This window comes from Lycorma delicatula, chromosome 12 (genome assembly GCF_047948215.1).
Source record: "Lycorma delicatula isolate Av1 chromosome 12, ASM4794821v1, whole genome shotgun sequence".
NCBI classification, from domain to species: Eukaryota; Metazoa; Arthropoda; class Insecta; order Hemiptera; family Fulgoridae; genus Lycorma; species Lycorma delicatula.
The window spans coordinates 2,566,279-2,593,770 of record NC_134466.1 but is presented as its reverse complement, the minus strand read 5'-3'; the positions used below and the strand labels follow the sequence as shown (position 1 = coordinate 2,593,770).

Sequence of the window (27,492 nt, the reverse complement as noted above, 5' to 3'; positions counted from 1 at the left end):
TTTAACTTCCCGACTAAAATTCTGTCGATGCTGAAACAGCATAGCTATAAACAAATAGTATAACGATTTGGGTTTTGGGGCTTTTGTAGATGCTGAAGTTTGTAAGCGCTATTAGATAAAAAAACTCAAAATAGAAATTTCTGGAATTGTGTGTTCGTAGCATACCTGTATTTTTATTAATTACTTCAGACAGACTCGACATAAACACTTGGAAAACGACTCAAAATGTTCTTTATGAGGTATTGATAGGATTAAATTTTTGAAAAACAAAGTCGAGGGAGGGCTAGTTTTCGTTATTTTGAATTTTTATATAGCGATTGTAGAAAATTGAGATTTAGTAGAATGAAAGTACGTATTAAATAAGTTTTAAATCGATCGGTTTAACGGTAGGAATATTCAACATAATTTCTAATCGGATTTTGCCTCCTACCTAGTAAACGAAAACCAGTTTACAAAAAAACAATTGAAAGTTGCTACAAATAGTCGGTTGACTATAAATCGGTTGATTTTTCGTCTCCATTGGACAAGGGAGAATCAAACAATCCATTTTTTTCGAATTATTTATTAATATTGCATCAGATTGAACCAACCGATTGCAAAAAAATAATATTCATCGTTTTTTACTTGGGTTTTTTAATCCGTTTTACAGTCTTTATAGGGGATAATACTATTTCGCTATAAAAACATGTATATCTGTTTATAGTTTTCTTCGGGTCATTTTATCAAATAATATCGCAATACTAATTTTACGTAACATTTGCATTCTATTTCTGTTAAACGTACGAGAAAAGATAAAAGATTTACTGAAGGTGAACGCTGCATTTAGGGATGAAAACTTACTTAATCAGGTACGGTTACTTAATTCACAAAACCTCATTAAATCTATTCGGTAGAAGAGAGAGAGTGTTGAGTGTGTCTACGAGCGAATGTGTTATACGATGTCGATAATTAGACGCAAAAATTATTTTACTATTTAATTTAATTGTATTTTTAAGGGCTCCTTTTTGCATTTTGTTACAGGTATATTTATTAATCGGTCAACTTATATTGTACTTTTTAATGTTTGTGGTAGCTTTATATAATAAAATAATAACTAAGGTAATAAATTAATAGGTCAATTTAAAATATTTAATTAATCTATCCGTATACAATCTACCGATTAAAAAAAAAAAAAACAAAAAAAATGTGGCATATTTTATTGTAGTGTTTCTAATTCTGGTGTATATTATTATATTGTTTTTGGGATAATATTTAGATTTCAAATAAAATAAAAAACAAACGTGTAATATTAAATCGATTTTATTACGAGACCGGTAAAGGATTTTGAAATTTCAAGGAACGATTTATTTAGGTTCAACGGCACAAAACAATCGCGTATTAGTTAAACAATCTGTAACCTATGAATTCGTTTCAAAATCAAAAGGCAAATTTATAAATTGACTACGTATATTTCGATAAATGGATTTGCGTTAGTGTAATTTGATACGGTAACGGCATTTTGAGTATAAGTAAACTAATTTCAAATTCTTCTACCTTTTTATTATTTTTTTCAAAATTAGACGTTCATAATTAAAATTAATAATTATTAATTTTAATTAAAGATTAAAAAACAGATCACAAACTAGAAAAGTTAGCTCTTATTCCGACTAATGAATATACAAGGATATTTTCACTAAACAATAATACTTATGCGATAAAAATGGTAATTAAAAATTATTATGGAATAAACTGGAAACGGTGTTCATAATTTCCAAAATAATGGATCGTATTTGTTTTCCGATTTAATAAATCAAAAGGATATCTCGATGGTGTGTGACACGACTGAGTGTCGTCAGTACGAGGAAATCGTACGAATCAATAAATTAATACATACATTTACGTAATAAATATTTTCTAAATAAATAAAATCAAAATATTTCGTATATTCTACTTACATTATTAAAGTCGTGTTTTGCCTGATATCCATTTATAAAATTTTATTTGTCGCTTATTAAAACATTTCATCACAAAACTTTGTTTCACCGCAGTATATCGCATTAATGAAGGAAATACGCTAATGAAAATTAAACATATTAAAAAAAACTTGCAATCCAAAAGCAGCATAATTCAAATTCTTATTTTACTTTATTTTAAATACATAAATTTTAATTTAATCATTTAAAGGCTGTTACAAAAAAAAAAGAAAAAGATTAATTTTAAAATTAATGATTTATCTTTGCTAACTATATACAACTTAATTTTAGTTCTCTCTCTTTAGACAGCATTACGGGCTGATGAAAAAAAAAACTTATACGATGATTAATATTTTCATGCCTCACCCTCTAATCGACATGAACAGGGGATGAGAGAGAAAGATAGAGTGAGCGCGCGCGCAGCGGTCACGTACACGCCATTTCTTAAGTTTTTTTCTATAGTATCACTTGTCCTTGAAAGCATTACAAATAATAGCGTCTGTCTTTTTGTTTTAAACTATTGTCAGTTTTAACTGAATTCTTTTTTTTTTACCACAAGCGGCAGTGTAAATATAAAAAGAGAAAACTCTTTTATGTTATAGTCTAAAATAGACTGTAACATATATATAAATATACGTTAAAGTTTTACGGTTGTTTCATCAATTCCTTTATAGATAGATATACATAACTCTTGTACGAACAAATACAAAAAAAATTTCAATAAATAAAACTTTTTTTTCAGGCTTAATAGGGAATATAGAATGAGAAATTAAATAAGATTTCTGTCTTCACCAAAACACGAATATACATTTTATGTACTGATAACCGATTCAAAATGTTTATAATGATCGCCAAATGGTTATCTAATTAATAAACATCATTACTTTCATAGTAAATATTACTCTTAATTAGTAATATTATAGTAGCACATATTTTACATACATCACAGTCATTAGAAAAAATAGAAATAATATGTAAAACAAAAAATTAATGTACGAGTTTTGCGCAAAATCCTTTAAAAAAAAGAATGACAGAATATGAATCATCAAACCACAACGATCCAATGATGTTGCCAATGTGTTGTGTTTACCTTCAAACCGTTTCTAATCTTTGCAACGAATCTTACATGCGTAATAATGTAATAATAATATTGAATACGTAATAAATAATTTGATCAAACCGAGTAATAAACCCACCGGGTCGGTCTAGTGGTGAACGCGTCTTCCCAAGTACTCTCGACTTGGAAGTCGAGAGTTCGAGCGTTCAAATACTAGTAATGACATTTAGTTACTTTTATACGGATTTAAATACTAGATCGTGGATACCGGTGTTTTTTGGTGGTTGGATTCGATTAACCACACTTGTCAGGAATGGTCGAACTGAGAATGTACAAGATTACACTTCATTTACATTCATACATATCATCCTCTGAAGTAATACCTGAACGGTAATTCCCGGAAACTAAATACGAAAAAGAAAAAACTACGTAATAAATAATTTGAACATCTGCCCGAATATTTGTACATCTGAGAAACGTACAATTCACAGAGCTAAACACTGTCGAAACAATTTTACCGAATGCATTTACGGAATTACTCTTGCACTTCTCACCGATAAATTTATCGACGATGATAAGACAACACTCGCAAGATAACTTCTTATCTTGGTTATTATCTGTACTATAAAAATGTACAGAAAAACAGAACGGGAACGGAATATCATTTCATCTGTAAGCACACAAAACACACATTGTGAAAGTTATTTTACGATTGCGTGCGTTACATTTTACTTTGGTAATAAAGATGAAGATGATTTTGAGGCCGTTTCTTGAAAGAAAATTACGAACATTCTTACTATCAAGATAACATTCTACGTTATATCTGCGGATTTACAGCAAGACGAGTTGCAATGCGAGAATTGTAGTTCTCAACTTGTACCGGACAACAAAAATCTTAGTTCGTTCAATAGTTTGGTAGACTTTATCGCTAAAGGTAGATCGATTAGGCTCATGAAGGCCTACAGAAGACCGTTTAGTTTACGTATAAGAGATTTCAGTTACACCGTCTAGAACAGCAACCGATGCGAGTGAACTCGAGCGTGTAACTCAACGACTACCTGAAAAAATAGGCGACTTATAAATTCGTACTTTTCAAGGTAATCGATAATATAATTTTTTTAATCGAGTACAATCAGTTAGCTTAAGAAAAGATTATTACTGCTGTTATATAAAGTCTGAAAGCTTTATCTGTATTTAATTATTCATCTGTACTATCTTTACGTAGTATTCATCGGTATTCGATAAACTACAACGAAAAAGATTTGTGAAGTTATTTACACGGTAAACTACGGTAAGAATTTAATAAATTATTTAAGCGCTTATTTATACGAATAACTAATTCGACGTAAGGTCGACGGATAAATGAATTTAATTACCGGTTTTACTAAATATTTAAAACGTAAATATATTACACAAACGGAAGTTTAGAAACCGTACGAAAATTAATACTCGTAAATAACGGGATTCTAATAAAACCTGATCGGTTGTTGTCTGATTAGACGTAAGAGAACGGGGGAAACTATGTACAGGACCAGATTTACAATTCTCGGCCAGCAATCCATATATATACGGTATATATCGATGATTACAATAAAGTAAATAGGGGAATAAGCAGAATCGGTGGAATAGATGAGGAAGCGGCGTGACATACAAAGCGCTATTATCGTAATTATAAAACGCTCACCTCACCTCGGAACAAAACAACGTAATTACTCGTAGTAATTTTGGCGGTTTTTTTAACAATGACATAATATTATGTAGGGACAGAGTCTGCTGTTCTCCGTCGACGTATTACTCCGTAGTAACCTCCAGAAAAATCAACTCGCGCAGTGAAAACGAAACAATAATAACTCTTGGAATGTTTGTCGATCGGTGTTGAACTTTAGGTACGTCTGAAACGCGCAAAAGAATTCCAAAATATGTTTTATTAACCGTCTAACAACTAATTTTATTCCTGTTTGTTCAGAGGAACGGCGATCAAGAATCAGGCCTTTTATCGAGCGATAACTTTCGATCAGAATTATTTTTAAATTTAAAAAATACGTTCTTTTAGATAAACAGAATGAGAAAATGACTTGGGTAAATAAATATTAGTTGCCTACTGTATTTTTTTTTATATATAGTTTCATTCTTTTCGTAATATCTGTTATTACGGAAACAATGAAACTATTTTTTTAAATTCTTTTAAAATAATAGCTATACTTACTGTTTAGGAAAGGTAGAATCTCAGTTACCAAGTATTGACTTAAGAGTTGACTTAAGGTTGCTGTTGCGATCATAATAATGAAAAAGATTTTCTTACTCGGCTTATAAAGATGTTTTTTTTCTTATTAGAAGTAAATATAACCGACAGAAACAGCTATCACTATAATAACCGTCGGTAGCCAAAAGGTCAACGACCCGAAACATAAAAATCGGGTGATGAGAAAATTTTAATTATATTATTAACATTTTAAAATCCGTCCAAGTTTTACAAAGGCGTAAAGTCGAATCGGGTTAAAAAGAACACTAAAACGTAATTATTTTTCTTTGTTTAGTTTTCCTTTAATTTTTACGCGATTCAATAACGTAATGAAACCGCATAGGTAAGCAGAAAAACAACCAGAAAATAAAACATAACAACCTTGTTATTTTATCATCATTATGGAGAGAGTTTTTAAGCTTTAAAAACATTGGAAAATATGTACGGCGACACTCGACTATTACAAAATGTAAAATTATAATAAACGATAATTAATTACTAATATAAAACGACGACAAAATTAATAACTAATAATGTTATTATTTATCGAAGTCTATTTAAACAAATTATACTTTTCTATTAAGTAGCGGTCACAATACACGGTTTTCTCTTTAGTCGGCAATTAAACGGAAACATTTTTAAACAAACGGCTGTATTACGTATCGATTAATAAAAAATTGTACCGTTAATGAAAATGGACAAACGTTTCCTATCGCTCGAATAAAGGAAATGATTTTAATAAACTTAAAGGGTGAAGTAATCCCGACCTCGATTCTATCTTACGAGATAAATGTTTAATCCTTAGACTTTTTTTTTTGTCTTCAGTCATTTGACTGGTTTGATGCAGCTCTCCAAGATTCCCTACCTAGTGCTAGTCGTTTCATTTCAGTATACCCTCTACATCCTACATCCCTAACAATTTGTTTTACATATTCATAAACGTGGCCTGCCTACACAATTTTTTCCTTCTACCTGTCCTTCCAATATTAAAGCTTTAGACTGTTTTTAGCTGATTTCGCTTTCGACTCGAATCGTCCTAAAACCAAATTACACTTAAAAGCTGCGATTTTAGATTTACATTATAATTATTACTTTAATAGTTTTTCTTTCGCGTTACGTATTTGGGTTTTTTTTACCGTTTCCTAAAGATTTTTTTTTATTCCTAATAGCATTTACTAACTACGATGTATAATTATTTTATGTACTTGAAATAAATATAAGATATTTTTTTAATTTATACATATAAAACAGAACATTTTGCAGCCTTCCTGTTTTCCAAGTCCAAGTCGAGTTGTGTACGCTGTAAACTTCATTAATATCATTTATTCCTCGATCACAAAAAAAATTTACTATTCGCTCGTATCGACTGGATTAATGTTCATGAATTTCTAAATAACGTATCGTTTTGTGATTTTTTATTGCTCGGGATATCCGATCGACATTTTGAAAAGAAAAGAATACAAAGTGAAGGTATATTATAATAACGCTATGAAAATTACACGAATATTATAATAACGCAACAAAATATGTACTACGTATGTGAAAAAGATGACGGTAGGAGAGTACAGTATAGACTTAATATCTTGTTCTATGACAAACTCTGTGTTATGTAACGGTAAGTAGATCTTTTTCACGTTAAATTTTCCGCATCGCGGCAAATAACAAATTCAAACTCCGCTTTTAATTAATTACGGTTTTTAATTTTTACGGTATTTTGTACATTAATAACACAAACGTTTTACGAAAGTAAATTTTTTCACGTTCTACTCTACCTCACGCGTATATATCGCAACACCTACTCTTACCTAAACCGGCGTCTTAATAGAAATAACAAATACAAAGAAATCAATGATAAAATTCTAACAAGCGTCAGCTACAATTTTGTGGAACGTGTTTACCCTAACGCCTCCGATAAAGTTTCTCGAGTTTTCGCGCCATTTATATCAGAATGACATCGGGGTTTTTATCGTTACTCTGAAACAATTTGATGATAATCGTAAGAAAATACGGTTATAAAAAAAAAATAATATCTCCACATCGTCTATCTAAAAAATGTAATTTACCGATTAGACATTTTTCCACTAAAAGGAGAAAACTATAATCGGGAATTTCCTTTACAGAATAAAAAAATTAAGTTTAATGAAGAGAAGGCTTGAAAGTTTATTGAAAAATACATACGGGATTGAAAATTTAACTTTTAAAATGTATATTAGCTATTCTTATTATCAGAATTTTGTTTTTAACTAATAATCAATATCGAGTTTTAGTTAAGAACAGTGTACTACACTATTTTTATAACTTTCAAAGTAATCTTTCAGCTATTTTTAGAGTAGAGTTAGCAATTTAGCAGTTTACTAAGTCACTGTGATCGCTATTATTATGTCAGTTTGATACTCCTTAAAATTTGTCGATCGTAATAACAACTTGCTTACTACTACGCTTTCTTAATATGTTACTTCAGTTTCGTGTAAGAATTTGTGTGTGCGCGCGCGCGTGTGTGCATATTACCTCGGTTAAACTTTTAAGTGTGCACCTTTCTTTCTTTTTTTTTGCTGTTTAGCCTCCGGTAACTACCGTTTAGATAATTCTTCAGAGGATGAATGAGGATATGTATGAGTGTGAATGAAGTGTAGTCTTGAACATTCTCAGTTCGACCGTACATGAGATGTGTGGTTAATAGAAACCCGACCGCCAAAGAACACCGGTATCCACGATCTAGTATTCAAGTCCGTGTAAAAATAGCCGCCTTTACTAGGACTTGAACGCTGGAACTCTCGACTTCCAAATCTGCTGATTTGGGAAGACGCGTTCGCCACTAGACCGACCCGGTGGGTCGATTTAAGTGTGCACCTAAATTCACATAAAGTTTGCAAGTCGCTAGATTTAATATATACTGTAAAAAGACGGTTTTAGTTATATCTTGAATTATAAAATTTCACTCTTCTGCGGAAGTACGAAAACGAGTAAGGTAAAAAAGGACCTCGTTTGAAAAGTTACACGATGGAGACGCGATTAACACCATATACGACCTCCTTTGCTTCCCTTACTTGTGTATTATATTAGGTTACTTTTGATACATTTGATCGGGGAAAGAAATTATACGTAGTTTAAATTTAACCGGTCCAAGCCAGAATCAAATACGCTACCTTTTAAATAACCGATACTTTTTAACGCTTAGCGTTATCGGTTAATGGATTTTTATAAATATCAATTAGCTTATAAAACGCTTCCTCAACTTATAAAAAATAAGAAAAAAGGCTTTAATTTTTTTTTTAAATAGCCATTTCTGACTAAAATAGCCGATGTTCGGAAAATGTTAGGTCTAAAAGCGCCTAAATTTGGCTAGGAAAACGAGAAAGATTAGTTAATAGGGCGTATTTTTAGAATATTTTTTGCGTATTTCACACGAAAAATCAAGTAACCTTCAAATATCGGTAGAAAAGGGGTTTTCTTCTTTTTTCCTACTGCGATTAAATAAGAACCGCTATGAAAAGTACAAATTCAACAAAATACAGGATTGCGATCACAACATATTAAGATAGCCGCCGTATCGCTCGACCCGATTAAATAAAGTCAAGTTGCCGAATAATATGTATCGGGTCAGAAAAATATAATTAAAGAAACATCTCAGAAAATATTTTCTGTACTGCCGGCTTAATTTTGTTAACAGTTATGCGAGCACGTCTTAAAAACGAAACAGAATTATTATGAAACACACCCGAAACGATTTACCGATAAGTAATCTGACTGCACACAGAGAGCTCCATCGTCACTCCCCACTCTGAACAGTATTGACATAGTAATAAATAACATGCGTTACGTCGATGATGTAATTCGCGGTATGTTTTTGATAACAACGGGGTTTGTTGAATTATTCTAGCCGTATTGCGACATCGACTAAACTGTTGGTTCTCAAACAACGTTGTTTCTGCGACCTTGACCGAAAACAAGCATTGGAAAAGGCAAGGAAGGAAATATAGTGGGTGAATACGGGCTGGGCAAAAGGAATGAAAGAGGGGACCGACTTATAGAGTTTTGCATGAAGTATAATTTAGTAATTGCCAACACCCGATTTAAAAATCATAATAGAAGAATATACACTTGGAAAAAGCCAGGCGATACTGCAATCAGATATAATCTATCTGATAAGATAGATTATATCATGGTTAAGCAAAGATTTAGAAATCAACTCGTGGACTGCAAAACTTACCCTGGAGCAGACATTGATAGCGACCATAATTTGGTGATAATGAAATGTAGATTGGGGTTTAAAAACCTGAAGAAAAGGTGTCAGATGAATCGGTGGAATTTAGAGAAGCTTGAGCAAGAGGAGGTAAAGAAGATTTTTGATGGAGGACATCGCAAGAGGTCTGAGTAAAAAAGATAAGGTAGAAAATGTATAAGAAGAATGGGAGAATGTTAAAAAGGAAATTCTTAAATCAGCAGAAGCAAACTTGGGCGGAATAAAGAGAACCGGTAGAAAACCTTGGGTTTCAGACGATATATTGCAGCTGATGTTTGAACGTAGAAAATATAAGCATGCTAGTGATGAAGAAAGTAAAAGGAACTATCGGCAATTAAGAAATGCTATAAACAGGAAGTGCAAACTGGCGAAAGAAGAGTGGATTAAAGAAAAGTGTTCAGAAGTGGAAAGAGAAATGAACATTGCTAAAATAGACGGAGCATACAGGAAAGTTAAGGAAAATTTTGGGGTACATAAATTAAAATCTAATAATGTGTTAAACAAAGATGGTACACCTATATATAATACGAAAGGTAAAGTCTATAGATGGGTGGAATATATTGAAGAGTTATACGGAGGAAATGAATTAGAAAATGGTTTTATAGAGGAAGAAGAGGAAGTTGAGGAGGATGAAATGGGAGAAACAATACTGAGATCTGAATTTAAGAGAGCATTAAAAGATTTGAATGGCAGATAGGCTCCTGGAATAGACGGAATACCTATAGAATTACTGCGCAGTGCAGGTGAGGAAGCGATTGATAAATTATACAAACTGGTGTGTAATATTTATGAAAAAGGGGAATTTCCGTCAGACTTCCAAAAAAGTGTTATAGTAATGATACCAAAGAAAGCAGGGGCAGATAAATGTGAAGAATATAGAACAATTAGTTTAACTAGTCGTGCATCAAAAATCTTAACTAGAATTCTATACAGAAGAATTGAGAGGAGAGTGGAGGAAGTGTTAGGAGAAGACCAATTTGGTTTCAGGAAAAGTATAGGGACAAGGGAAGCAATTTTAGGCCTCAGATTAATAGTAGAAGGAAGATTAAAGAAAAACAAACCGACATACTTGGCGTTTATAGACCTAGAAAAGGCTAAAAAGATAACGTAGACTGGAATAAAATGTTCAGCATTTAAAAAAATATAGGGTTCAAATACAGAGATAGAAGAACAATTGCTAACATGTACAGGAACCAAACAGCAACAGTAGCAATTGAAGAACATAAGAAAGAAACCGTAATAAGAAAGGGAGTCCCATGACAACATGGGACTCCCCCATGGATCTTGCTGATGAGACTATTGACGATTCAGTTTTAGAAAATATTGAGGATAATATTCAGAATGCAAAATATATGATACTCGACAAGTGTAAAGATAACGTTTTAGATAATCGTCTACATAAAATATTCAATGAAATTGACAGTGCTAGTAGTGATGGATTCAGTAATGACAAATCATTAGTATTTGAACATGATATAAAAATTAATAATAATGATGTAAGTGATAGATTAGTGGAGTGTAATAAACAAAATATTAATGACGCTAAGAGATATACTTGTAATCATTGTGAAAAAACATTCCAAGTCAAAATATAATCTTAAGTATCATAATAATATTCATATCGAAAAAAAAAGTTACCATTGTACAATATGTCAAAAATCATTTTATCGGAGAGGTGATTTTAACAGACATTTTTCTTCTCATATCGCTGAAAAAAGATTTAAATGTAACACTTGTGGAAAATCTTTTAATAATAATCGTAATTTGCAGAGACACCTTCTAATTCATACAGGGAAGAAAAAAGTTACATGTAATATTTGTTATAGTCTTTTAATAGGAGTAGTACTTTAAAGAAACACCTTGCAATTCATAATAGTGATAAAAAACATTCATGTAATATTTGCTTTAAATCTTTTATTCAGAATGGATTATTAAAGATACATCTTTCCACTCATACTCGTGAGAAAAAGTACTCGTGTAATATTTGCCTGAAATCTTTTGGTCAGAGGTGTACATTAATCTACTCATGACAATGAGAAAAGTTTTTCATGTAGTATTTGCCTGAAACCTTTTAGTCGCTGTGATACTTTGAAAAGACACCTCTCTATTCACACTGGTGAGAAAAAATTCTCATGTAATTTTTGTCAAATGTCATTTTTTGAAAATTATCGATTAAAAATACATCTTTCTGTTCATACTGGTCAGAAAAGATTTACATGTGATTTTTGTGATAAGTCTTTTAATAGAAAAGATAGATTTTTAAAACATATTGATTTTCATAATGAAGAAACGAATTGTGTAAAATTGTTTTCATAAGATTGTATACATATAATTCACCCAAGATTAAGATATGATGTATGATTTAAAATTAGTTATATTTTTTTATTTTAAATAAATTTTCGTATGAAATTAGTGTTTTATTTATATATAAGTCATTCATCTTGTTTCTACGAGTTATTTATTAAATTTATTTCTACTCTAATACATACAAATTCTGTTCAAAAACTAGCTGTAGGCCAAGGAAAAAATAATTTCCTTAACCCAGTCTTCCATTGCTGGAAGTTCTCCTTTGGTAACGTTGTTAATTGTGCTGTCACGTTTACTTTTGTCCTCTCAGCCCTCAAATTGGAACACTTTCATAGGGTTCTTTACCTTGGGGAAGAATCAGAAATCATATTTGAAAAGTAAGGAGCCCACAAAACCGAAAGAAATTTTTGCTTGGCAAAGAAATCATGAATTGGACACTAGGAATGGAGAGAAGCATTGTCATGATGTGACAACCTGAAGTCCAGTTTCTTACAATGAATTGTATTTTAGTTTTACAAATAAATCTTAGTTTTAATGCTATTTCACTAATATTTTAATGTCCAAGAAGGAGCCTCGTGTTATTATTTTGACTCAGGTGATGATAACGGAATAGCGTTTTTCGCCCCCCCCCCCCAAAAAAAAGAGTTCTGCATTAGATTATGAAGTAGCCATTGTTGTTAATACATAATGTGATGTGTATTCATAAAGTCATGGGAACATAAATTTTTGTTTGTACATCATATTACATTGTATGTAATGTTCTGAGAATGTTTTTGATTTTATGAAAATATTTATTTTTTTATTAAATACTCATTTAACACTATAATGATATGACCTTTTAATTAATTTCTATGATAAACCTTTTTTAATTTTATAATTATCTTTATTTCTGATTTTCCGAATTTACTCTTGCAAAAAGTCAACCCAGGTAATCGGTGTTTTTCTGTGTGTGTTTGTGCATATATATATTCGCACTTCTACAGTCTATATAAATTATATATTAATGTACTTGAAAATCTTCTAGAACAACTCTGACAGTTGGTAACAAATAAAAGCCATTTAATAATAACTTGTCTTCTTCTTAAAAAGAAAAAAAACATGTTCTAAATGAAAATTAATGACAAACACATAAATATGAATTACTCTATTTTGCGGTTTAAAAATGCTATTGAATAGGTTAGAACCCCAAATAGATCACAAAATAGGAAGTATCAAGGACGTTTTTGAAAGGGACAATCATTTCTGGAACAGATACAAAGTTTCTAGTTGATGTAAAATACTTCTTTTTTTCCTGTTTAGCCTCCGGGAATTACTGTTCAAGTATAACTTCAGAAGATGAATCAGGATAATATATATGAGTGTAGTTTTTTACTGTCTCAGTTCGACCATTCCTGAGATGTGTGGTTAATTGAAACCCAACCTTCAAAGAACACCTGTATCCACAATCTAGTATTCAAATCCATATAAAAATAACTGACTTTACTAGGACTTGAATGCTGATCTAAAATACTATATATCCAGGAACAAACCTATCTTTTATCAAGTTTCAGAAAACAGAGTGACGACTCCTTTTCAAACTTTTGAGAGAATACAGGATTGACTGGAAAACTTTAAATCACATTAAACTCACAATCATAGTCTAAATTTAAATTTATGGAAAAAATAAGCAAATCTTTTCTAGCCACAACAAAGTTGAAACAATATGATGCACTGTCATTGATCCTCTTTAATTTGGTTTTGGTAGATGAATGATATGGGTTCAGGAATCGAATCCAAAAACTGAAATGTCAAAATAAGATGCCTAGTCCTTTTGATAACCCGGCTGTTTTACTTGAAACAAAGAAACATACAGTTAATAAAGATAACCCAAAAAAACAGGCCTACAGGTATACTTTTCCAAGTTGAAAATCAAGTTGAACATCAACTCATTAACAATAACGACAATAGAGATTAAATACAGAATGATAAATGTCACAAACTAATTTTAGTAACCAGGAGAGATTATAAGCAGAATAGATAAATCATCAATTGAAAATAGAATATTAAAACTGAAGAAGTCTAGATTTATCACCAAAAAAAATCTAAAATAAGAAAAATCTCTCTAAGATCACAAAATTAAGATGTATGCAACTGTACCAATACCAGTAATCGTATATGGCACTGAAACATTGCACCTAACTGACCTTGAATAATTGTTCAAGATCAAAAGAGGATTACTGAGGAAAATCGATGGTCCATAAGAACTGAAAAAAGGTACAGACTGAAATCTAACAAGAATATTACTGATATCAAGAAACAGGGATGAAGAAAAGAAGGTTAAATTTCTTGGAGCATACAATTGGGATCAATCCAAATAGATTAAATAAGTAATGAGCTATGGAACGTAAATTACAAATCAAATTACCTGAAACAGATTGAAGGTGACTTTCAAAGGATAGGCTTGAAAGAAGAGGACTGTTGTGATTGAGATAATATCTGAAGAATAATTTACAGTATAAAAGTTCTTGTGGCAGAAGAAAGAAAAACAGGAAGAAAATGGACAGATGAGCAAAAACAAATCCAAGCCAAAAAAATGAGATATGTATATAAGTGATGCTTGTGTGGTCCTAAGTTTGTCTTTTTACGTAAAAAAAAATTATCTTCGTAGTCTTGCTGGATGGTGAGTCATCATATGACAAGGAGTAACTCCTTGTCATTACTATGATGTTACTATAAGGCTTCGTGTAGAAAAATTGTGCCTTTCAACTTGATACAAAATTTAGAAATTCTTCGTCATCCTTTTTACTCTTTGTACTGATATTATTATATGTAGTTCACCAGTCTGTAGCAGTTCTTTCAATTTCACACAAGTCTTTTTTTATTTCTTACTTATTTAAGTCAGCTGGTAAGAATTCATGTCAAAAAAATTTTTATTCCTTTTTTTATTAATGAAACTTGCTGCTTCCACATTAAAAATTTGGGAGCTTCATCGTCAGCATAGACTACATTCTTTTTTTTTAACTTAAAACTCCTCCAGTATTTTCCTAATAATTTAAATGTTCCATGTTCTTTAAGAATGTTGTCATAATTTGGTGTTAGAATATTCTCTTATGTGACGTAAAATCTTTCTATTCTGCCAAATACATAGGTAGTATAAAACTTTATCCACATAAAGGGAAAATTTATTAAATTTAATTAAAAGCTACACTTTGTTGATATAATCAAGTAAAAAATCTGTAACAGTTGAATTCTTTTTCTGACTCAAAGTGGCATCTGAGAAGAATTTCAGTTTCGTTGTAGTAGAAATACTTTTTGCTCTGAAAAAAGTAAGTGAACATTTTTAAATTGCAATGAAAAATTAGTAATTGAAAAAAAAAGTAGTGTTTGGAAAGTAGCAGAATATTTTATGACTGGTAAAACATGGTTGAATTATTACAAAAGAAATTTTTTTTAAATATTCATGATATAAATTGTAGGTGTAATATGTAAGACAGAAAGTTCCTTTTCTAAGCCATTTCTTAAAAAAAGGGCCCTTGATGTTTTTAAGGAAAAGTGACTTCAAAGAAAAATATAACTTCATAATTTCATAATTATAACATTATGAAATGGTAGTCATGATGGAACGGAACGTTGAATTAAAAGATGTTAAAAATATAATCTTAATCAAATTTTTCGTTTCGTCATAATTAAAAAAAAGTAATAATGACTTCTCGATTAATAATATAATGCCAAAATTCTTACGAATTTTACTATTCAAGAACAAAGAAAATGAACGGCTTAGTCCCAAGGTGTACTAATTACATTGGATATCAGCTGATATTTATTTGTTATCATTACCAACATGACAAAGCTGTAATACTATCGAAGACAATTTTTTTGTTGAGATATTTAATTTCAGATTAGTTCTTATTACAGTTATATTTATTTTAGGATAGTAAGTCTATATATTAATATAACCTCAACTAGTATTTCCTTGTTTTTTTCCTGAAAAATGTATTTTTTTCTTTGAAGGTTTGAAATTTTAAATATTTTTTTGAATATTAAGAAAACATTTTTCAGAGATTTATACCATTTTGTTATGAAACATTTATAGAAATAATGTTGATAATGGATAAGAAAGCATTGTGTCGTTTCTTCCCGTGCGTTGCTGGTATCTGTTGTGACTTTAGGCAGTTGTCAGAGGGTACTTTGTTAAGTTGTTATAAAGTTAGTTTTAACAAATTTTCGCAAAGAGTAAGTTGATGTGTTTTGTATCATTAGACTTTGATTAGTTAATTTTTCACCTTAAAACATTTTGTAAACGACTGTCGGTCATCAAATTTTCAAGTTAGTGAGTTCAGAACTATTGACCAAAGATGATTTTTGAAAGCCTCGTATTGTTAAAAAAATAATAGTAGGCTGATGAAAATAATTTTACTTGGAAATATTTTTGTAAATCTAACCCAACTATGGTTTTTTTTCAGTGGTTAACATTAATGTATTATGCGTTGTGCTTCTTATTATTGTACTTATTCGATTAATTTACAATGGTTTTGTTTCATTTCAAACTTTGTTTTATTAAATTTATTTTGTTGATTGTTTGTGGGGATAATGTTTTATAAAGCTGGTTCAGCTAATAATTCAAGTGAAATGTTAGCAAACCCAAAGCGTTCAGATAAATTCACGAAACATATATTCTCAACTTAATGAAAACAGTATAACTAACATAACACATTTAATATATTGTTTCCACTCATTTTTTAACAAATTAATTCACTTAATATCATGTCGAATTGAAGCATTACACATATTACACGCAAAGAGCTGGATGCTAAACAGTTAAAAATGAATTGAAATTATCATTATAATCTCAGAAAGGATTAAAAATATTTCATAGAATTTAAAACTGAAAACTGTTTCAGTTGTTAAGTCTTCAGTTAATTAAGGAATAAGTAGAGGGAAAAATTTATAATTATATTTTAATCATCAAAAAAAATTTAGTTTAAAATCATTAAACCATTGAAACTTGCAAATCAGATTGCCTGCCATTATCTAATGCATACCACTCGAGTAGAGAAAAAAAAGAACCTTAAACTAAAGAAATATTCCTATCATAAAATTTGAAGGATGGGATATTATTTTGTATATCACGATTGTAAACTTTCACAATAAGATTTTTAATGTTACTTTGGCTAGATTTAGGAAATTGGTTTCTGTCACTAGAAGTGCCAAAGATGAAATTAAATTTAGTCAAAAGAGTAGTAGAAGTAGCCGTCGCTTCCATTGCTCTAGACATGCTGGTTGAAGTGTGGTACAAACTATTCCATTACTTAGGAATCTGGATTTCATACTTCTAAGTATGAGATGATAGATTTGGTTGGATGTTTGTCACGGCATACATCCAAACAGAAAGTGTTCAAAGGTATTTATATTGTACACTTGGTTGGATCTTTTCATTGAGAGCAGATTTTCAGCTGATGCAGTGATCATTTTATGGTTTTATTGTACATACCTTTATTTTTATAAGTATTTTATACCATTCATTTAATATTTTTATCTTGTCATTTTATATGAACATCAATATTCTTATTAAATTCTTTACTGATAAGCTATTTATTTTTCCAGTTTCGACATGATATATGATCAAAGTTCTCCTGGCACCCCAGTAATTTTCATTTTAAGTCCAGGGTCAGATCCAACTAGTGAACTAATGAAACTAGCTGATCGATGGGGAGCTGGACCAAAATTTAAGTACCTTTCTTTAGGTCAAGGACAAGATAAGGTAAGGTATATTACAGATACTGTGATGTATGTTTATATAATAATATTACTATGAATTAGTTTTCACAAAAATGAAAACAAATGTTACAAATACTGTCTATTGAAATAAATGTTACTTAGAATATTGTAAAAGATATTAAAACTCCTTAACAATCTTTTTCAAACAAAAAAAATTTGTTTAAGAAATAAAATTCTTCATGCTTAGCAAAGATTGAAGAAGAAGAATTATATTAAAATATATTATTACTAGCCTATTGGGGCCTTACCCCCTGGACTACAGGGCCCAGATTAGCTCAGACAAACCCCAAAGCTGACCCAGGAGCTTCCCAGGGCCACAGGGCCTGCCACAGAGCTTGCTTTGCTAGTCATTCCCATCTACCCAGAGGGCTCTGCCCCCTGGACCCTGCAGTGTTCATTATCATCATGGTTGTGAGAATAATACTGATAAATAACAATTAAAGTATTCAGGCATAGAAACCTGAAAAAGAAACTTATTTACAAAAGGCAGATTATTAGTAATTATGGTAACTGAAGTACACACACCTTTGACGATGAAAAATTCATAACTTATCTGTTCTCAAATGGTGCGAGAACAAACAGACAAAATTTTGGCTTTACATATAAGCATATTCAAATAAATTAGAACTATATTTAAGATAAATAAATAGTAGGTTAAACAATAAGTATGTGCATGATGTTGTGTTTTCATGTGTAAAATGAGACTATGAACTATGTTCATATATTCCTATTTTACAATATTATTATAAAGCATTCTGTATGTTTATTGTTATCTTTTTTATTTGAATTTAATTCAAGCTCAGGTATGATAGAGTTCTATACTGATAAGATGCAGGCTTATTGCATTAAAATGATTATTTTTGAATTTAGTTTACTAGAATTGCTACAGGATCTAAAAGGAATTTGATAATACAGAATAGATGTTTGATTCCTGCTTACTATTTTTAATACTAGATTACAGTGAGTTGAAGAAAAGCTAAAGAGATAGAAAAGCTAATTTTGTACTTTACCAAGCACTAAATTAAACTGTTTGGTAAAATTTCTGAGATGTAATTTAATGAAGTATACCGCCAAAAGTAATTTTAAATTAATTTGGAATCTTTATTTAATTTTATACATTCACTCTCCACTTAATTTTTCGCTTGTCTCTGTTGATTTAATTTTCACATGGTGTTCCACTGTCAAACAAGGATTATCCTCATTCACTGAATTAAGGAGCCAGAGTTAAGGAATGCTTCTTGTGAGCATCGTTAGTAGTTCCTTCTGTTTCAAAGTTATCCCAGTTACAGGCAGTGGATCTCATTGGAGCATCTTGTTGAAACTGATTTCTATACTCTCTCTGTAGTGCAACTATGTTCTCTATCTACCAGTAAGCCTTAAGGATAAATTTTCTTTCCTCAAAGCTTAGCCTTGATTCAGTCATTATTTAATCACACCTGAAATCAAGATGATAGTTATTAGCTGTAAAATAGTGTTTACTTTTTTTTGGGGCACCTGATATAAATTCTTGTAAACTAATGTACTTTTTGTTGTGGTCAGGTTTTTTGTTAATATTTTATGTATTTCTTTCCTTCAATACTTGAGCTATCTTCTCTCCTACTGCTTCCTTTCCAATTCTTATTTTTCCAGTTTCTCTTCAATATGACTTATTTATCCTACTAAAAGTATATGATTGCTTATAAATTGCAGTTATTACTTATAAAAAGCATTATTGCTTATAAATATTTGTATAAATTTACTTTCTTTTGTTATAGGCGGCAGTTTCGCTTTTAGTAAATGCAATAAACCGTGGGAATTGGTTAATGTTACAAAACTGTCATTTGCCGATCAGTTTTATACGAACGTTAGAAAAGATATTAGACAAAAATACAAAACCACATCCTGATTTTAGGTTATGGCTTACAACTGATCCAACTCCGTCATTTCCTATCAGTGTCCTTCAGAGGTCAACGAAAGGTAAGTTTACTTAAAACTGACTTATCAATATGGTATTTCATTTTCAATTTTTTTCCTTTTTTTTTGGAAAAACTACTATAATTTTTTTAAATACATATTAACTATAAATGGCTCTTGATATGATATGATTCTGGATGCTGTTTGATGTAGTGGAAACCATAGTGCCATAAGTAATGTTTTTACCCTGTAAATTAGTTATATTGTTTTACCGGTAACTATTTATCAGCATATTTACTTATAAAAATTAACTTGTTAGTGTGGTTCTAAGGAAAAGGGAAAAGATGTTAGCCATTTATCTTATAATTCTATATTTAATATATATGGTTTTCCTTTATTTTACAATGTCATGTCACAGTTGGCGTGACCCTTATCTCCCGATATTGTTCCAATGATGGATAGATTTTCTCCTCCTCAACCTTATTAAATTCCCAAAATCTTGTTTTTTTTTTTTTTTTTAATTTTTGTACTATTTTAGTTTTGCAATTGGTGAAAGTCTTTTATGCTCTAACTTCAGTTAGATGTAATTTACTTAAATATATACATGTAAGTACTGAAGAAAACATTGATGTGTGAATAAATAAATTAATATTTAAACATAAGTTTATATGACACCTGTTAAGAAGGATCTAAATTATTATTTTTTTGTTCATTTGAATTTGAACAGAAAAATTCAGCTTACCATGGCAGTAACCCTAGTTTGCTTGCATGATTTTTTATACCCTAGTAAAATGATTCATTTCCTGCCAATAAAAAAAACCAGTCTGTAATTTGTACAATACGTAAGTATTATAACACCATTTACAATATTTTTTTTCTATACTCTTCACATTTTTACTTTGTGTACATTGACAGAATGCATTAAACAATGCTACTAAGGCAAATTTTGCTAAAACTTTGTAATATTCAGGATATTACATCATTTGTGATGTAATATCATGTAATGATATTATGATGATGATGATGATGATGTAATATTATGTAATTTATATCATTTTGTGATAGCTAACTATGACACTATGGAGTTATATAAATTTAAAAATTGTATAACCACTTAAAAATAGGTAAACATTAGTTATACTGATCAACATTCTGTCTACTGATGTCTGTTTGTGGTGGTTTCTTTGTAATGTGTAATTATATATTATTTTTTATCATTTACTTTGAAAGATTTTATTTTTATCACTATATTTATTTATTCTCTTACTCATTTTCTGAAAATTTTTATTAGATGTAGTTCATCTGACTTACAGTATTTTATTGTTAATGACTTTTATGTGATAATAACTCACCTGGTTGTTCATTCCATGTTAACTGGTGAAGGAGAACTCCTCTATCACTTCCTTCTCTTCTTTCTCCTTGGAATGTAAAAAGTAATTTTTTTGGATTGTTTTAGGGTACCATCTTCAACTTGTTTTATTAGCAGCTAATTTACCAACAAATTTGTTTAAATATGCTATTGGTCACAAAAATATAATGTTAGGCTAATTTATCAATAAAAAGTATTGATATTGAAGTATATATGTAATTTATATACAACCAGAGTTACTAGATTTTCAAGATAAAATCAACTGAATAAGAAATTGGTAGTGATTTAAAAAAAAAATATGAATGGTTAAGAAATAAACTGGTACTGATCAGTTGGATGGTTGAAATTTATATACAGATTGTATTAAAGATTTTAGGATACTATCTATTAAATTTCTTGCTAAGAAATTATAGGTATCGATCAATTACAGGCAAATAGCTGGAAATACCAAGATGCATAAAATTCTTACACAAACTTAATTATTTGATTTTACTTGTTCAGTTAGGGGGGATATATTTTTGAAACCTGAAAAAGGTTTTTAAGTATCGGTGGTTATAGAACAAATGCCAACATTCAATGATGGTCAACAAAAGGGAAATTCTTTGAACAGCTTGTGTAAACTGCATTAATTAAAATTACAGGTTACCGTCTGCTAACTTTGTTGCTAGTTAGCAGATGATCTTTTAGACATGAGTTTATTTTAATTTATGAAAGCGGTAAGGAATTTAAATGCACTAGTAAATATAATTACAAAGAAATAAATAAAAGAAATATAATGGTAAACTACTGCATAGTTGAAATTCATGAGCAACCTTAGTTACTTGAGACTTGAATAAAGTAGTCTCTGCCATCTTCCTTGTACAGTTATGTGAAGGTGAAAAGATTAATTATACCGCTCAATTATGGTTAGAAAAACAGAAAGTTAATTGATAGTTACAATATATGTGTAACCTGGAAGGGTTTTCTAAAAACTGAATTATTGTAAAATAAATAAGTCCATGATAAAATTGCTGTCAAAAAGTAGGAAATATTACATTTAATAAATATTTAATCCTGAACTTCTTCTGATAACTGGAAGTACTTCTACATTTCTTATTCTTGATAGAAAGCTAGGAATTAGGTTTAGCTTAAACTAAGTTTTAACTTTAAATTAGGATTTTACCTTGTTTTTAGTTTTCCACAAAAACAGCTCCTAGTTATTTAACTTTTTATTTATCTTTGTTTACCTTTAATTTATTTACCTTCCAAAGTTCTGAATTGGGTCCTGTTTTAGATTAGTACACTAGAGCCAGATTTTGTGTGAGATTATTAGAAACACAAGACAGTGTGTATGTAAAAATTTATAATTGTTAAAAATATTTTATAGATAGCAGTTATAGTTTGACTGATTTATTGCATTTGATTATTGTAATTGGAATTAACATTTTCGTATTAATTTTTCTTATAGTTGTAACTGAGCCTCCAAATGGTCTCAAATTGAATTTACGAAATACTTACTTTAAATTGAGACCTGAATTATTGGATAGCTGTTCTCATCCAAAATTTAAAACTATAATTTATGTATTAGCATTTTTTCATGCTATTGTTCAGGTAATGTTATTCATGATTAATTTATTAATTTAAAAATATAGTTTATACATTTAAAAATTGTTTCTTTTTTAACAGTTGTTTTCCCCTTTTTTATGCTTTAAAAATCTGTTTTATTTAAATCTTTTACAGCTTTTACATAAATTTTTATTATAGTTTTGAATAGTTTGAAGCAGCATGTAATTCACTTTTTTGTGTTTTTCAAGCAATAGTAACCTGTTTTTTTTTGCGTTGTCTTAAGTTTGAGTATGTAGAAAGACAAAGTAGGTACAATACAAATTTCAAAATTTATTCAGCTAGGTCATAACAAGATGGGTAGTGTGAATATTTTATTTTTTATTAAGATAAACTATCTAGAAATATCTTTCAATATACTGAATCAAATGACTTTCAGTACTAGAAATAAATAAATAAATTTATTTATTGATTGTTTTCGTTGTTATTGTTGCTTCTATGTTTTATAAATTTTCTTAATTTAATTTAAGGAACAGAAGTACAAATAAGCTTCTTATGAGTTAGTCTCATAATAAAACCAATAATAACTACAACTTTATTCTTATGCTTACCTTAAGCACAGCCTTTAGAAAAAGATATGTCTATATAAAGTAAACATAAATGTAAAGATATATTTACAAAAATTAACAGTAATTATTAATGAATTTTATTGAAATGAGACCACTGGTCTTTTATTTCTCATCATATTCTTAACAGCAAACTTACATCTGCAAAAACTGTAACTGTGCATGGTTCTTCATTTATTGAGCAGACTGAAATATAAGTCAACACACTTCATACGTTTATGTATATATCATACTATTTGAACTTGTTTCATTGCCATATAGTTAATGAAATATATTTATACAGATATTCACTACATATAATATGGCTACAAAAGGACAAGTTCTTATATTATAAGAATGTTGTAATTTAAAATAATGATATATTCTATTGTATTTTTCATACAGTTATACTGAATTTCTCATGACTTAAGAGGATAAACTTCAGGAGTGCATTATAAGGTCAAAATAAACAAAAACGTGTCTTAAATGAATGTAGGTGCAAAAATGCTAAACATTCAAGTTTTAGTTTGCGGAAAATCTTTTCTGATTACTGCTCCAAAGGTGAAGTGATGCTATGCTATATAATACTTGGAATGGAGATAAATGAAGAAAAATTTAGTGACTTGTATGTTATTTGATCCGAGAACATTTTTTTATTGGGCCCATAGAACTGTGTTTGATAGTTTCCAATATAAATGTTATAAATCATAAAAAAATTGAAATTAAAAATTCACTTTTTTAGTATTTTTATTAATAAACCGAAGCACATCAGCTTCCTTGTGGGACATTGTAGTTATTGAAATAATGAAAGTTCTATGAATAATATCATAATAATGACATGGCAATAAAATTGTTTTCAGATTACAGTTATAATATTAATTTTCACTTTTTCCCTTAGGAACGACGTAAATATGGTAAAATTGGATGGAATATTGCCTACGATTTTGGTGAAATGGACTTTATTGTATGTACTCAAATAATTGAAACATATCTGAAAAGAGTTGTGAGGAGTACAGACCAACGAATACCATGGGCTAGCCTCAAATACCTAATTGGAGAGATCACTTTATTATTTTATCTTATAACTTTTAAAATTTATTTTTTTTATTTCTGCCATTATCTTATGTTTTGTAAATTAAATTTATTATCAAAACTGAAATTTAATTATTTATTTTTAAATTTAAATATAAAAGCATCTCTTAATATTAAGAATTCTTTTACAATTTCTCTTTCCCTTCTAGTCACTCCAGATTGGAGACCAAATATTTACCAAAATATTGCCAAATATATACTTGTACTCATTGTGCCGCTATTTAAGTTTACTGAGTTCCTATATTTTTTGTTGTAATGAAGCCCTATATTTTTTATTGTATTTATTTATAATATTCTTGATAATGTGAAAATAGCAAATATAATAATTTCTTATATTTAATACTCTCTGAGTAGGATATATTGTTAAATTTTATAAGTTTTCCTAAATTTATCTTATTATATTTGTGAAAAGTAATATAGAATAATAAGTTTTATTAAGTATTCAAATTTTAACTTATTTACTTTAAAAGTTCTGAAAACAAAGTAATTAATTAGTTGCTATGTAGAGATGGATATTATATTGTTTTTTTGTAGGATTACCTTTGTAACTTTTTCAGGTTTTGTTCATATATAAAATTTTAATGTTTTATTTTGAAGTATATTATAATCCTTATAACAGTTACATGTAATTTCTCATTATATAAAACATAATTAATAAAATTCAGCACAACTGAATTGTACAAACTATATAACTAATTATCCTTAAAAGTTTTTCATAGATCTTTGTTTTTTTATAAGACAATTCAGTTGAAGAAATCGTAAAAATTTTCACAAAGCTTTTCATGTTGAAGAAATGATATTGTAGAAAGGATAATCAAAGATAATTAAGGATGATTGAAACTATCCGAAGAACTATAAAAAGTGACACTGTAACGATGGTTGATTTTATTTACTGTATATTTTTTTTTTATATAATGAATTTCTTTTCAGGTTTTGTATGGTGGACGGGTAATAGATGATTTTGATAGACGTATAGTAAAAACATATGAATGAATATATGGGTGATTTCTTATTTGATTTCTTTCAACCATTCCATTTTTACAGAGATACTACTGTGATTATGTTATACCACCTGACGGAACCAGAGATGATTATATGGGTAAATAATTACATCAGAATTATAATTTAATGGTTATAATGTTATGATATTATTTAATGCTTAGATATGTCTTAAGTAACATCCTTAATCTTTTCAGACACTGACATTTAGAGAATACAGTTTGCATTTCTGAAGAGAATGTTAAGAATATTATTAACCCATTAGGTATGAAGATCTAAACCGCTAAATATTTTGGGATGTAGAGGAACGTAGGTTACCCAGTTGGCATCTTGGCCACTATTTTGGCTTCTTGTTCAATTCCTGGATAGGAAATATAGACCCCCCCAATAAAGAACCAGCTGGCTTACCAACTGCTAGAAGGTGGCTGCATGATACTGTATTTTGAGGATAAGAAAATGATAATGAGGATAAGGATAAGAGTAGTAAGAAGAAAAGGAAAAAAAAGTTTTTAAAAAGATGTAGAATTCAGTAGGTCAAATAGTACTATTTAACTTCTCTAAATATAGTAATTATATAATACTGTTAAAATTACTTTTTCCATAACTTTTTAATGAAAGATATGGAATATGCTCATGTTAAGACATCAGTTTGACAAATTTGTTTTTAAACTATTCCACTGACTAGTGTTTGAATAGAGTAAAAATATGAAATTTGAGTGGATGGTTTTATTGTGTACATAAAACCAGTTTACACCATGACTGCAGTACCAGCAAACAAGATATTTACTTTTGCCAGTTTTTGAATAAACTAGTCTTTTAAGAAAATTATCTCAAAATAATGTTATAAAAATGTAAAATTTTATTTTATTTATGTTAACTGTTATCATAGATATGGGAAATATTTTTGGCCAAGAATTGTATTGGCCTCTTTAATTTTTGTTTATAATGTTTCCTATTTGCATTGTATTAATGTCCGTATTTTTAAGTTTTATGTATTTTATTTAGAGTTATGTATTTACTTTTTTTTTTATTTCAATAAATTTTATTTAATTTCAGAATAAGTAAGAAAGTAAATCATAAAAAAGTTCAAATTTCATAACAAATTGTGTATTGGGTGATGAAGATTTGTTCACTTTATTTGTTAGCAAGTTATTTTTTTGTTAAGCTATTTTTCCTTTCTTTTTTTTAAGGCTTTTTTTGTTAAGCCATTTCCTTTATTTAACAAAGTCTTGTTTGGTAAAATATTTTTCTAGTCTCAACCTGTTTGGTTAATATTAAAATCAGTTACTTCTATTAATAAAAATATCAATAGAATTAACTTAGAAAAACAATGTCAGCTCTTAAATTATTGATTCATCTTATTTTACCTTTATTAAATTTAAATTGAATGTATGAATTAGCGTTGTGCTTTAAATTTAAACTAATGTATGTCTTTTGTGATGATTTGAATGAAATAGATAAATCATTTCAATTTATAAGAGCATTTTACTTCGACCTTAATTGCTTATCAAAATATGATTAATGTATTTTTATGTACATTTTCAATTTTTTAACATTATTTTTCTCCTTTAATAAAGTTTTGTGGGTATGCTTTTATTTTATTTTACTTTCATCACATGCTGAAAACTAACATGTGGAATTGTGTTCTTACTGATATTTACAGGACTATTTTATATTGTGTTGGTTCTTCATCAGCAGTGTTGTAAATGGTGTTGCTAATGATATAGTTTGTTTCATTGATGTAATTTAGAACAGTAAAAACAATATTATCAGCCTTTTTTTATGGTTTAACTCAGTCTTTAAAAAATCAATGAATATCCCCAGACACAAGACCATTATACAAAAATGGTGCCAGTAGTGGTCTATTTTTTTTTAAATTAGTAAAAAAAAGAATAGTAGTTTTATAAGTTGCTAATTAAATTATCTTTTGTTTGGTTTTTTTTTCTCTAATTGCTAATAATTGATCTAGCAGATATTTTTTTTAATGATAATTTTTTATACTTTTGGATCAGCTTGTTTTTTAATTTAAAATTATCATTAAACTACCTATTTTCTGTAATAATTATAAAATATTAACTTTTCTTACAATCTGTGCAATTAAAATTACTATAAAATATATTACAATTGAGATAAGCAGATGCATTAAGTCTATATTTTAGGATTTAAATATCTTTGAAAATTGTTTAATTTAAATGCAATTGTTATAATAAATTTTGTGATAAGCCTATTGTTTTATGAAAATAACTGCTTTATCTGAAAGTGCAGTATAGGGCTAAATATAAATTGTGTTTCAGTGCCTCACTCGAGCTGATGTGCAACATTTGGGTCAATGAAGAAGACCTCTTCACTGAGTGAAGTTTTTTCCACTGGGAAACTATTTCCACAGTAACTGTAGCATAGTATACTTGTTATTCTTGAAAAATAGTTGTGTTGT

At 29.2% G+C, this 27,492-nt stretch overlaps 1 protein-coding gene and 1 long non-coding RNA gene across 2 annotated transcripts in view; one reads left to right on the top strand and one right to left on the bottom strand.

Annotated features, from left to right (window-relative positions):
* The window catches only part of LOC142333405 (uncharacterized), a 44,142-nt gene extending 41,879 nt beyond the window's left edge, over nt 1–2,263 (bottom strand). Inside the window, exon 1 of the long non-coding RNA XR_012758592.1 lies at nt 1,935–2,263. This is a non-coding gene — a long non-coding RNA (uncharacterized LOC142333405). The remainder of the gene's footprint in view (nt 1–1,934) is intronic.
* Nucleotides 1–27,492, top strand: part of LOC142333334 (dynein axonemal heavy chain 10-like) — a 363,654-nt gene that overhangs the window by 321,690 nt on the left and 14,472 nt on the right. Inside the window, exons 3-7 of the mRNA XM_075380355.1 lie at nt 17,385–17,541; nt 19,313–19,514; nt 22,268–22,410; nt 23,866–24,311; nt 25,104–25,158. Coding sequence (XP_075236470.1) covers nt 17,385–17,541; nt 19,313–19,514; nt 22,268–22,410; nt 23,866–24,311; nt 25,104–25,158 — 1,003 coding nt within the window. The remainder of the gene's footprint in view (nt 1–17,384; nt 17,542–19,312; nt 19,515–22,267; nt 22,411–23,865; nt 24,312–25,103; nt 25,159–27,492) is intronic.